At 40.5% G+C, this 14,218-nt stretch overlaps 1 protein-coding gene across 2 annotated transcripts in view; it reads left to right on the forward strand.

Annotated features, from left to right (window-relative positions):
* Nucleotides 1–14,218, forward strand: part of TMTC2 (transmembrane O-mannosyltransferase targeting cadherins 2) — a 382,158-nt gene that overhangs the window by 278,382 nt on the left and 89,558 nt on the right. For both annotated transcript variants that reach the window (XM_075932545.2, XM_075932550.2), the window contains one exon: nt 12,561–12,682. In XM_075932545.2, coding sequence (XP_075788660.2) covers nt 12,561–12,682 — 122 coding nt within the window. The remainder of the gene's footprint in view (nt 1–12,560; nt 12,683–14,218) is intronic.

Genomic DNA, 14,218 nt, shown 5'->3' on the forward strand with positions numbered 1-14,218 from the left:
TTCCTGGTAAGACAGATTCTGTAACATAAAACGGATGAGTTACTCTTTCCTCCTTTTTTTTTTTTTTTTAGAGTGATCCTATAAAATCATTGCTTCGCAGAAATATATAGACTTCTGTTTTATATAGAAAATAATCCCAAACTCTGGAGAAGATAGATTTTTGACTGAGTACTTTACCTACCTGTCACGGGGTCACCCGTCTGGGCCGCCGCCTCTCCTGTTTGCCCCTAGGCCGCGCTCAAGATACCCCTCGATTCTGGATCGCCGGGCGGAGTGGGGGGTCCGGGCCCACACTCTCTCCGGACCCCGACCCAGGGCCCTGACACTGAGAGGCGCCCTCTCAGTGGTAGCGGGGGGGGCTGGTACCCCAAAACACCCCCGCTCTCAGGTTCCGCAGCCCGCCCTGGGTCTGGCTCCACTCCGCCGACCCGTAGCCGTCCAGTCCCGCCTTAGCCTCGGCGGGTCCCCAGCCGCCTCCGCTGCCCGCTTGCCTGGCTCCCGCGGTTCCTGCCTCCCTCTCCTGGGCTCCTGCCCCCGCTGGCTCCGCCGCCGCTGGACTCACTGCCCCTGGCTCTGGCTCTGGCGCCGCTGGTCCCACCGCTGCCGGGCTTGGTGTCGCTGGCCCCACCGCTGCCTGCTCTGGTCCTGCTGCTGCCGGGTCTGGTCCCGCCGCCGCCGCCGGGTCTGGTCCCGCCGCTGCCGGCCCTGCCGGCTCCCAACCCCCGTTCTCGGCTGCCCCTCCTCCTTTTATCCTCCCCCTCCCTTCCGCCTTCCTCGGCGTCGCCCCCGTGACGTCACCACCGGCGCGCCCTGGCGCCGCGTGATGATGCGTCCCTTCTCCCCCGCTCGGGCTTGCCGCGCCGGTTGTCTGCTCCCCGGCTGCCCCGTGCGCTCCCCGTGAGTGACGGGGTTGCTTCACCCCGTCACACTACCACCTTTCTATATGTAAGGGCTGACGATACCTTTCCCTTTTTTTTTATATAAACACGGTCCTCATTCCACATAGTCCAGACTCACTCTCCTCTTGAGATTTGGATTTATTAGCAAATGAAACAAAAAGTTAATATAAAGGCCACCTTGTCCTGATCCCCTACCTGACTGCTCCTAGGATTCTTTCATCTTCTATTTCACTCATGTTCTAGATCCTCTCTCCTTTAAGCAGGTTTCAGGGAGGTAGTTGTGTTTAGTCTACTTCAGTAAAAACAAAGTCTGATGGCACTTTAAAGATTAACAACTATATTAGGGCATAAGCTTTCATGAGTTGATTCATGAAAGCTTATCCCCTAATGTTCCTTGTTAGTGTTAAAGCAAAGGGCCAGCAGACTCCTAATTGTTTCTCTGTTCAGCTGTTACCCTATCTCCCCCATATGTGTGGGAGTGATGGGGGATGAGGAAATAAAAAGTCACCTGCCTCAAAGTTAACAGAGCTCACTTAGAACTTTTCTGAAGTATCTATGCCTGCTAACAAGATTGCAAACAATGCCAGGCTGGCAAAGAGATAGACAGTAAATATAACTTTCCCTAAATTTAGCATTTATCTTTCTTCTAAAAGACTACCACTACTCAGTCATTATGGGTGGATAACTTGGAGTGCTAGAGCCAAGTGACTAAATACAACCAGCCTAACAGTGTTTCTATCTTGCAGTTTCTATTTATGAGTTGAGCATTGGGATTTTTGTTTGCTTTTATGTAAAGTTAAATTAATCAATGTGTTGACTATATTGCCATTGTTAGGATATAGTAGTTTAGGTAAAGTTAGCCTGCCTTCTTCATGCAAGACGCTGCTTGTGAACAAACTTTTGTATTAGTTAAACAGTAGGTAACTGATGGCTTGAAGTCTGCCAGAGCCCACCTGCAGGAATTTGACAATTTGTGTTGTGCCTACCCAATTTGTGGTTGATATCTGCTCAGTGCTACAGAGGAAGTGGGGAGAACCCTGGAATGCTCTCAGTATGCGCAGAGGAAGTCCTTCCTTATCTCAGATCTAGACTCTGTGATCAAGAATTTCCATAGATGATTGTATAATCCAAGAATACGGAGGGTGTCAATTCTCTCATGATTAAATTTGACTCCGTGGCTTGCTGTCTTTGGTACACAGCTTTAAATGCAAGTGTATGTTTCACCTAATTTGATCACAATTTCCATGTATCATTCCAGAGATGTAAAGGGGCTTTCCTAGAGATTTCCCCCATACAATATACATTATATACTGAAAGGAGTGTAAACAGGAGACTCATAGTTTATACTGTATTAGGATTTGAACTCCAGATCTCCAAGTGCATTAACTCACCCACAGCGTTAAGCCTTTGCACTACCTGTTTTCCATGTTGAGTGTTTCAGTACTTTTCCTGTGCTTGCCCCTATTGGCATTTTTTTCTCTGGCAAGTCAGTGACTCATTTCTTCAGCGTGCACTTTGACTTCTTGCTTTTTTTAAAATTATGCAATAGTTTGCCTCTTAACTTAAAGAGGGGTTCTTTGACATAGAAGATCAAGTTATTCATTTGGCTTTGTGTTTTGCTCATATTATGAAAGCAGGGCCAGGGGACCTACATCAGATGTTCAAAGTTCATATGTATGAAAAGCCGCAGTGTAGATTTTGGTCCTCTATCACTGTGATTTATTTTGCCAGGTGTGCTGCCACCAAGCTAAGGAAACCATATGTTTTGTTGGCTGTGTACCAAGAAAAAATATTTTTTCCTTAAAAAGAAATACAAAATACATATAAATACAAAACAAATACAAAATTAAAGCCTTTAAATTGGAATTAAGGTAAGTATTCAATATTCTGTGTGTGGTTGATTTGGTATAAATGTTCTCTGTGGCATTCATCTTTGATATATGTTTAAAACAATATACTAAGGTTACAGAGATTAATTTGCTTGGCATTACAACATGCACTACAAAGGCCAGAGTCCAGCTTAGCTTCATTAAATAGGTAATATATTTTGTTTAATGTTTCAATTAAAACCTGGGGTCAAAAGATATAATGGTCCCTGTGGGATCTTGAACACTTTAATGCCAATATTAGGATTGCTTAAGGATCAGGCTAGGGTCTAGATGCCTTTTGCTTTCCTGGAAATATGATATTATACAGTTGATTGTATTACATTGCTTTTAAAACCACACAGGCCCACCTGCTACAGTAATTCATACTTCTACCAGTGTATTGGTGTGAGAGAGAGTGAAATGGACTGTTGGGGGTTTATGTTAATATTGAGAGATAAAGGGAAATGTATGGATGATGCTGTTCAACTTATTGAATGACAAATGCAATTCATCCATCTCTGCCTATTTTTCAAGTACATTTCTGTTAAGCTTGGTAACCATTTTTTATGAGAGCTTCTTTTCTAACTTGCATCTAATATTATGTATAATGAACAGTATGTGTACACCATGCACATTGTGAGGGGAAAATGGGGAGCAGAGAATGAGGGAAATTGCTGGAACTTGTGATTTGTTTTTATTGACTTATAGAATTTAAGGCCAGAAGGAACCATCATGATCATCTTGTCTGATCATTTCCTCCTCACCTGCCCATTCCTGTAATAGACATACAACCTCTGGCTGAGTTTCTGAAGTCTTCAAATCATGCTTTAAAGACTTCAGGTTACAGAGAAACCACCATTTAATGCTAGTTTACACCTGCAAGTGACTTGTGTCCCATGTTACAGTATCTCTGTCTGTCTGATCCACGAATAATTTCTTCCTAACCCAAAATATGGCAGTCAGTTGACTCTTGAGTATTTTGGCAAGACCAACCAACCAGACATACAGGAAGGAATCTCTGTAGTAATTTGTAGCCCTTCCCATCTAGTATCCAATTAATGACTGTTGGGGAGTATTTGCTGCTCGCAGTTGCAAATCAGCTACATGCCATTGTAGGTAGTCTCATCGTACCTCTTCCATAAACTTATGAAGCTCAGTCTTGAAGTGAGTTAGGGTCTGTTCCCCTTTGAAGGCTGTACGTAAATGAAGTTACCACTCAATCTCTTTCTTGGCCTTCCCAATTTGACTCTACACATGTTCAGCATTTGTACATTATCAGCACACGTGCACAGTAAAAGGTTACTATCCATGGCAAGTTTTCTTTTTACAGTCTCTTGGAAGTTAAATGATTTCTCCTTGTTGTTCTCCTACATTACACATGAACAGAAATCAAGCTGTCTTACACCAGTGGAAGCCATGTATATTACAGGTGGGGGAGCCAGATTTTATATCTGGCATAGAAACAGAGCTTCACATCATGAATATGAAAATTTACCACAGAGAGAACTTCTTGTGTTGATGGTTATAACATAACTATCACTTTATTTAATTATTCTTTTGGGTGGATGTAGCCATTTCTACAAGCCTGTTAATATTGTTAAGACTCCTACCCCCTTCATGCCTTGCTCCTATTAAATGCTTTTTTATTGAATTACTTTTAAATGTTGTTTAGGGATCCAAGGAACACTTTTGTTGGTATAGTCTTACAGTTCACATGGTGCTAGACTTATTTTTAAGAGCCAAACATGATTAACCTATGCAATATGTGTCCCATACCATAATCTATTAAATCATGATGCCCTGCACTTATCTGAGATTTAGTTGTCAAAACATTGGCCAGGCTTCTAACACATTTTTTTCTGCTAATTGTTTACTAATGTACATTACAAAACATTTCTTTCCTTAAATGAATATATGCTGAAAAAAGGCCTTTTTTCTCTTCATGCAAGTACTTCATTGTACATTATAAAAGTGCTAACAATGGAGTTTGCTACAGTGGAAGGAAAAGGTTGTGCTTTTCTCTTATCTCATCCCTAAGTAGATTACTGTTGTTTATACCTACCCATGCAAAGCTATATGAAACTTTGGGCTGGTTGCAATTTCTGGCTGTTTTGTTTTAGGATGCTAATTGTTCAGACTGAACGAAAAGGCTACAGAAGTGAATTGCTAAGAGGGCTTCTACATCTGAGGCCAGTTTTTCCAAATTCGATATTTTAACATGTCGGCCTGTGTTGTAAGATTCCCAAGTGTTCTGGTGATTATAAAATAAAACAACTCAGACTGCTTTTGCGATGCTAATAGAAGTCTTGTAATTGAGTCTTCTCTGTTGTGTGTAGTTTATTCTTCTGTATTTACTAACTTTCAGTTTCAGGGATTTGCTGATATAGGACAAGTTAAAGGACATATTATGTCCATTATGCTTCCCTTTGTGTTAAAATATTAAATTAAAGGGGTTCAAGGTGAAACAATCTCATGAAGCACTTTAAATATAGCATAACATACAAATATACTAAGTAAATTACAGCTGTGGTATAATCATGAGATCATCTAGCCCAGGAGTGGGGATTCTAAGGCCCTGGGCCTGAATATGGCCCCCAGCTTGCCTGGATCTGGCCCCTGAAGCTCAGGTCTCCTCCCCCAGAATTGGGGAGTGCACTTTGGGCACTCCTGCACCCCACCCCTGCCATTCCACTGTGCACACAGTCTTCTAACTTGCCTCCCCCTTCACCCCCAGGCTCTGGTGTGTGAGGACAATATGGGGAGTGTTTTTACCCTTGTAGGTTTCCTATCACTGATCTAGCCCATCCCCTTCCCAGTGCAGGATTGCTTTTGGAGCTGTGTAATCTAAACAGAATATTAGGTAAATAACTCCTCGCCAAATGGTAAATTTATTGAACAAATTATTCTAATATTGTAGGGGCCTGCTATTCCCCCTCCAGCCACATTTGAACATTACATTGATGAGCTAAGTCTTATTTTAGATGTCATGTTTATTGTGGGTTCCACCAGTTTAAGGTGTAAAGTCCACAGCATGCTAAAGATAGGAATCTGATAAATTAATGTTACTGCTGAGAAGTTACATAAGGATGGCCATACTGGGTCAGACCAAAAGTCCATTTAGCCCAGTATCTGGTCTTCCAACAGTGGCCAATGCCAGATGCCCCAGAAGGAGTGAACGCAACAGGTAATTATCAAGTGATTCCTATCCTGTCTCCCATTCCCAGCCTCTGACAAACAGAAACTAGGGACACCTTTCCTAGCCCTTCTGACTAAAAGCCATTGATGAACCTAACCTCCATGAATTTATCTAGTTCTTTTTTGAATCCTGTTAAAGTCCTGGTCTTAACAACATCCTTTGGCAAGGAGTTCCAAAGGTTGACTGTGCACTGAGTGAAGAAAAACTTCCTTTTGTTTGTTTTAAACCTGCTGCCTATTATTTTCATTTGGTCACCCCTAGTTCTTATATTGTGGGAATAGATAAATAATTTTTCTTTATTCATTTTTTCCACAACATTCATGATGTTATAGACCTCTATCATATCCCACCTTTAGTCTCCTCTTTTCTAAGTTGAAAAGTCCAAATCTCTTTAATTTCTATTCATATGGAACCTGTTCCAAACCCCTGATCATTTGTGTTGTCCTTTTCTGAAACTTTTCCAATGCCAGTACATGAGGCGATCACATCTATATGCAGTTTTAAAGATGTGTGCATCCCGTGGTTTTATATAGAGACAATAAGATGTTCTCTCTCTTATTCTCTATCCTTTTTTTAATGATTCCTAACATTCCGTTTGCTTTTTTGACTGCCTCTGCACATTGAGTGGGTGTTTTCTGGGAACTATCCACAATGACTCGAAGATCTCTCATGATGAGTTACATCTAAATTAGTCCCCATCTTATTGTATGTATAGTTGGGATTATTTTTTCCAATGTTCATTACTTTACATTTATCAACTTTAAATTTCATCTGTCATTTTGTTGGCCAATTGCTTAGTTTTGTGAAAACTTTTTGAAGCTCTTCACAGTCTGCTTGGTCTTAACTTTCTTGAGCAGTTTAATATCATTTGTAAATTTTGCGACCTCACTGTTTACCCCTTTCTCCAAATCGTTTATAGATGGATTGAATAGGATTGGTCTCAGTACGGACCTTTGTGGAACACCACTAGTTACCTCTCTCCATTCTGAAAAGTATTCATTCCCCTTTGTTTCCTGTATTTTAACCAGTTATCAGTCCATGGGTATGTCTAGACTACATGCCTCTGTCGCCAGAGGCATGTAGATTAGTCTACGAGACATAGGAAAATGAGCATACCTGGGTTGTCGACAAATACCTTTGATGCGTCCAGACTATCGCGCTGATCAGCTGTTTGTCAGCTCAGCGCGGCAGCCATGTAAATTTAAATGAAGCGGCGATTGTTTAAATCGCCGCTTCATTTTCCTATGTCTGGTAGCCTAATCTACATGCCTCTGGCGACAGAGGCATGTAGTCTAGATGTACCCCATGAGAGAACCTTCCATCTTATCCCATGACAACTTATTTTACTTAGAGCCGTTGGTGAGGGACCTTGTCACAGGATTTCTGGAAATCTAATTTTATTGTATCCACTGGATCCCCCTTGTCCACATGTTTGTTGACACCCTCAACGAACTCTAGCAGATTAGTAAGGCATGATTTCCTTTTACAGAAATTGTTGACTTTTCCCCCAACAAATTATGTACATCTATGTGTCCGACAATTTTATTTTTTACTATAGTTTCAACTAAATTTGTCCAGTACTGACGTTAGACCTATTGGTCTGTAATTGCCAGTCACCTCTAGAGCCCGTTTTAAAGATAGGCATCACATTAGCTATCTTCCAGTCATTAGGTACAGAAGCTGATTTAAAGGATAGGGTACAAACCACAGTTAATATTTCCACAATTTCACATTTTGAGTTCTTTCAGAACTCTTGGGTAAGTACCATCTGGTCCCAGTGACTTCAATCAATGTGTTCCAAAAACACCTCTAATGACCTCTCAATCTGGGACAATTCCTCAGATTTGGTACCTAAAAAGATTTAGAAATCTCCCCCACATCCTCAGCTGTGAAGACCGAAGCAAAGATTTTGTTTAGTTTATCCCCAATGACCTTATCGTCTTTAAGTGCTCCTTTAGCATCTCAGTCGTCCAAGAGCCCCACTGGGTGTTTAGCAGGCTTCCTGCTTCCGATGTACTTAAAAAACATTTTGCTACTATTTTTTGGCTAGCTGTTCTTCAAACTCCTTTTTGGCTTTTCTTATTATATTTTTACATTTAATATGACAGAGTTCATGTGCCTTTCTATTTTCCTCACTAGGATTTAACTTCCACTTTTTAAACTATGCCTTTTTTATCTCTCACTGCTTCTTTCACTTGGTTTTTAATCCATGGTGGCACCCCCACCTCCCACTGTGTTCTTTACTTTTCTCACTGTACCTTTTAATTTCTGCTTAATGAACCTACTCATTTTGGTATAGTTCCCCTTTCTGAAATTAAATGTCACAGCATTGGGCTGCTGAGGTGTTTTTCCCACCACCGGGATGTTAAATTTTATTACATTATAGTCACTATTTCCAAGCGGTCCAGTTATATTTGATTCTTGGACCAGATGCTGTGCACACTTATGATTAAATCAAGAATTGCCTCTCCCATTGTGGGTTCCAGAACTAGCTGCTCCCAGAAGCAGTCATTTAAGCTATCAAGAAATTGTATCTCTGCATCCCGTTCTGAGGTGATGTATACCCAGTCAATATGGGGAAAGCTGAAATCCCCCCACTATATTGAGTTTTATTTTGATAGCTTCTCTAATCTCCTTTAGCATTTCATAGTCACTATCACAGTCCTGGTTAGGTGGTCATAATATATCCCTACTGCTATATTCTTATTGTGAGAGCATGGAATTACTACCCTTAGATTCTGTGGAACATTTTGGCTCATTTAAGATTTTTACTTCATTTAATTCTACATTTTCTTTCACTTATAGAGCCACTCCACCACCAGCTTGACCTGGTCTGTGCTTCTGATATATTTTGTACCCTGGCATGACCGTGTCCCATTGACTGTCCTCATTCCACCAAGTTTCTGTGATGCCTAGTATATCAATATCCTCTAATACAAGGCAGTCTAATTCTCCCGTCTTATTATTTAGACTTCTAGCATTTGTGCATAAGCACTTTAAAAGTTGTTTAACTCTGGAAAATTTTTAATGATCGTGTACTAGTGGTAAGTTATCAAAAGCTTGCCTTTTGGTATCTCATGATAGGTCCTATTCAGCAGAAGCACATAAGCACAGGGTTCGATTCCTGTAAATTGACTTGTTCTATTTATAGTGTCTGAGATACCTTTGAAACATTGTGACATGTAACAGATTTTTTTTTGTGCTATTGTGATGTAGTATGTAAAAGTGGGATATAAAATCATTAAACTTCATAGGTTCGACCAGATACATTGTCGAAATGAATTATGGCACCATTTCCATTTTTCATATGAGCACTTCACAAATTAATGTGTTAAATGCTGATAGTGTGGAAGTAAATGGAGCAGCCAGTTTGTATTGTATAGTTACTTTCATATCTCATGTCAGTGGGTGCTCAAATAAGGATTTACTGAAAATTAGATCATTTCCATTACTAAAGTTTGTGCAAATATACAATAGTAACTGTCAAACATTATTAATTCTATTCTAAATTTTTCCCTGTGCAGTTATATATAAAATCTCATCCTAAATGACAAAATGCAATCCCTATATATCTCATCCAATAGAATGGTTGAAAAACATCCCAAACCACAAGAGCTTTGCCTTTTATTAGATTTACTTCCCTTTAACCAAGAAAATGGCTGGATAGATTGAACTGAAAATTTGCATTTTTTTCTCTGTATGGGACAAACCCTTTCTCAACCTTAATCTGTAGTGATTTTTTAATAGGGCTGTAAATCCCTCAAAAAAATCCAAAAGATTTATAGACCTGATAGACCTTCAGCTGATATATTACAGAAACTTAAAATATTGGCGTTACAGTAAGGAATCAAGCTTTCAATAGAAACCTTTGAATATGGTCAGCCAAGGAGAGCAATTTTTAAGTCTTCAGGGGAGCTTTCTGTGTGGACAGTTTGACATGTAGGTCAGTAAATTCATAGTTAAATTTCTGGGTGTACAGTGAACAGTAGCCTCCGGGGGAAGGTCATTTTAATAGGTTTTGTTGTGAAGTGCTTGATTTCTAAAACCTTCCACAATCTAATCTGCCTAGCAGCATTTCAAGTGTACATGCTTCTCTCTCTGGGTCCTTATATTCGCATCCATCCTGAGAAATACTGGATAAGCTCCTGTCTCTTCATAAGTTTGTACAGGTCATAGTGCATTGTGGATCTGAGAATATCATAGAGAGGGCTGGCAGCAGCACCTGTTGGGGTTGTGTCTCACTTCCAATTATAAGATCTTGTTTTCAGTTACTTATAACTTTGTGTAACTGTAACCATGCTGGCTGAAATTTTCCATGTGAGGAGCAAGAGGAGAGGGGAATTTTTAGCCAAAATAGTCCAGCTATTTTTTGAGAATGAGATTAGAGAAAATATGTTGTTCTGCCTATGTTAACTTTGGTGTCCTTTTTTTTTAATAGCTTTACCACCTGCAATTTTTGAAGCAGAGACCTGAAAATTAAGGGTGTAGGAGTGGGAATCTGCCCAAATACAGCTAAATTATAATTCTATGGAAAAAATTCACAATGTATACATACTCAGTAGAGACTTCTTGGATTTTAGCAACTAAATTCCTGAAGGTTCAATCATACTGGGCATCCTTCAGCCTGGGACTAAGCAGGATTTTTCCTGAAATGGTAGCTTTGGGTTGCTGCAGGCCATGATTGGTTTGAGTCAGGTCACCTGAAACGAATAAAGGGGGCAGGTGTGTCCTGTACTGTAAGTGGCACTGTGCTGGACTCAGGCACCGTGGAGGACACTGACTGAGTTGAATACACAGGAGATAAGTCACAGACCTGCAAGTGAGGAACAGAGTGGATTTGGATTGGAAGTCTGGGGAGAAGGGACTGGGAGTAGGAGTTGCGGTGCGAAGGTTGGAGACGGACTGGCTAAGCAAGGAGGAAAGTAGTGAAGGAGGAGGAAAGATCTATTCGAAGGGGAACTGTGGTCCAGGGGAAAGCAGTGGGGTTAGCTGAAGAGCCCACACAGAGATGGGGTTGGAGAGCCGGTGGGAATGGGGAATGTGGAAAGGGAGAGGGTGCAAGAGTCCTGCAGAGGACAGACAGCTTAGAGTAGTAGAGAGAGCGAGAGAAGTGGGGCTGGTTGGGAAAGAGACAAGGAGCAGAAGGGTAGGCAGGGAACTGGAGAAACCTGGGCAAAGAGATGGGGATTGGGAGAGAGGGCCACAAGGAAAGGAGAGTCCAGGGGGGTGACACGAGGCTGTGTTAGGCAGGGAGACTGGGACAGGGATAAGAAAATTGAGGAATGGAGACTGAGACCGTCAAGGTGAGGGGAATGGGCCTTGGCTAGGGAAAAGGCAGGGACAATTTGGAGTAGAAAAGATAATGTGATTATGTCATTAAAGACTTTATGATAGTGCATATGCACAAGGAGGTGCAAATTTAGGTTGAGGAGGCAATCTTAATTATGGCATTTTTTTAATTTGAATGTTTACCTTTGCAACTGTAATAATGCATGTGATAGGTTATAATTTGATACCATTCATTTGAGAGGTCGTGCATGTTGTTCGAATGAGCCTGGGATTGTGGAATTCCTGAGCTCTAACCCCACATATTCTGCTGAATTAGCATGTGAGCTTAGATTAATCACAATTTATATGGGGGGAAATAACATCAGTTAGTTAAATAGGTGAAATCCTGACCCTATTGAAGTCATTAGTCTTTTTGCCGTGGACTTCAGTGGGACCAAGATTTCACTGAACCAGTTTATAGCAGGTTCAAAATGTGCTATGTAAATGCAGAGTAGTGTTATTCTGAAAACTGCTATACTTCACTTTTAATTGTTTGATCCTGCGTACTTCTGATTAACTTTGAAAGATTTAGTTTGATTTGTCTCTTCAAATGAATTCTTATACACTACACTAAATGCATTTCCAAAAATTTCAAGATTATTGTCCTCAGAGCATTTCTGTCCTGGCCTTCGTTCTCCCACTATCCTTTGTTGCCAGATTATTTTACTTTGAGAAGTTTGTCAGATTTTGATCATTTCTCACACATTGGCTTCCATAAATAATCCTTACAAATTTCAAATCAGGATAAAGCACTAGTGATGTTATAGAAATATTGCAGGGCACCAGACTTTACTGAATGCTACATGTCTTGTCCTCTCTCATTATTCTAGCATTCTTTGGAGACTTTTCTTAAACCTACCTTAGGGTTTTGTTATCCTCATCTATGATACTGATGTGTCGTGGTTAACCACAAATACATGCTGTATTTTTCACTAATACGCAAGGCTGTGTAACGTGAACTGATTGAAAAGAAATAGCTGTTGCACAGCTGATGTGATGTTAATTTGCTTACCTTAGAAATTTTGATTGATACTCCCACTGTCAATTTTAACTCAACTTTCATCTCACTTATGCTTTTTTATTCTTAATAAGGTGTTCATAAAGTTGTTTTCTACATTGCTGGCATTCAAAGCAGTGCAGTATCTTAGAGGTCTTTGTTCATATATAGGTGGACAGTCACAATGTAGAACTTTGTTGTTCTTGTAATTCAAATTAAAAAATTAATTAAAATCCCATGTCCTCTGACTGGTCATCATCTTTACTTCATAGGAGAAGCCTACATGAGACTGAGCAAGCTGCCTGAAGCAGAACACTGGTATATGGAATCGTTGCGATCCAAGACTGACCACATCCCAGCACATCTCACATACGGGAAACTTCTGGCACTAACGGTGAGTTAATCAGCCACTACTGAGAGTCAATAAAAGCACTCCCAAAAGAAATGAGGTAAAGGAATAACAGGGCTTGTGGAATTCTTGGTCTAGAAATAGCGTATGACGTTATTAATAAATAACTGTTTACATTTCAACAGTATCTTCCAACTCTGAAGAGGAACACACCATCTGTATTATAGGTTACCATATACAAGTTTATAACAGGAAATAAAGGAAAATGCATTAAGACTAAGGGTTTGTCTACATGATGGAGTAATGCACTGTATGGGAGAGTGCATTATAGATATCACAAATGTATTGCATGCTAATTGGCCCATAGTACACTAACGTGCTGTAAATTAATGCTGTGTAGGCCTTGCTGGGGCACACTAAAAGTAGTGCTGTTTCAAACAGCATCACATTGCTGCTCCATGAAGACAAAGCCCTACAGTATTTTTATAGTTGATTTATATGAATCCTAGCATCCTTTCTCCGTGAGGGGACAGAAGGTGAAAGCTGGGTGTGGACCTTAGATATCTGACCTCTGCCTGCGAGGGTCTCCAGATCTCGCCCTAACACTTAAGGCCAAGGTCCATCACTAAAATCAAAGTCTCCTACTGCTGGGGACTATTCATTTTATTATCTTAATCACAATGAAAACTGGACACCTGGAGCATCAGGAACTAGCTTTGTTGCTCTGCCCTCACGGTATGGTACACGGTATGGTATCCTGCCCAATCCATTTCCTCTCATTCTGTTGCCTTATGTCAGCACTTCCATCTGACAAATGCTCATCGTGTGTGATGGAATGGAGCCAAAAGAAGCTCCAGGTAAGTTCCTGCACTGAGCTAAATCCTGGGAACTGGGAAATGTTGGCAAACCAGTACTTTTGTCCCTCAGGTGGCCAGTGGGTGCAAGATTCCTAGGGGGAGGGGAAGAACTACATATTGTCCTTTGGCAAGTGTCCCCGTCCCTTGCCCAGGAGACTGTCTCCCTTTCACAGCTGGCCTCATCAATTCCCCCCATCCTTCACCTTCTCTTTATTTTTAATAAAATACATAAAGTATTAGAACACAAGGATAGAGATGAGAAAAGGAAGTGACAACAGTTAAAGTGAATTCAACATCTAATAAATGTTACTAAAAGCTGCCAATTAAAAGACTTAATAAAGCCAGTACAAGCTGGAGCTTTCAGTGTGCTATGAAATAAGAGTTAAGCTTTTATCATTATCCCTCTGTCTGTCAGTTTTAACCTGTGGAACTATAGTTTTCCACTCTAATTCCCAATTCCAGTTAAAATTTCTCACATACTGACATACTCCTGCATTTATGGTATATATCTATTTAATATTCAACTCCAAATAGAATACATACTAGGATAACATAACATAGCATACATACTAGGATTTCCCAGTTCACCTTCCTCTTCTGGCCCAGTTCATTTTTGGCAGCTAAGGAGTATATTTGAAAGCTTGCACAATGAGGTTTTCTTTTTCATTCTCTCTCCTTTTTTTTATTAAGAAATATTTTATGAGACACTGAAGTTCTATTATAT

The sequence above is a fragment of the Pelodiscus sinensis genome, chromosome 1 (genome assembly GCF_052426305.1).
Source record: "Pelodiscus sinensis isolate ZL-2025 chromosome 1, ASM5242630v1, whole genome shotgun sequence".
Taxonomy (NCBI): domain Eukaryota; kingdom Metazoa; phylum Chordata; order Testudines; family Trionychidae; genus Pelodiscus; species Pelodiscus sinensis.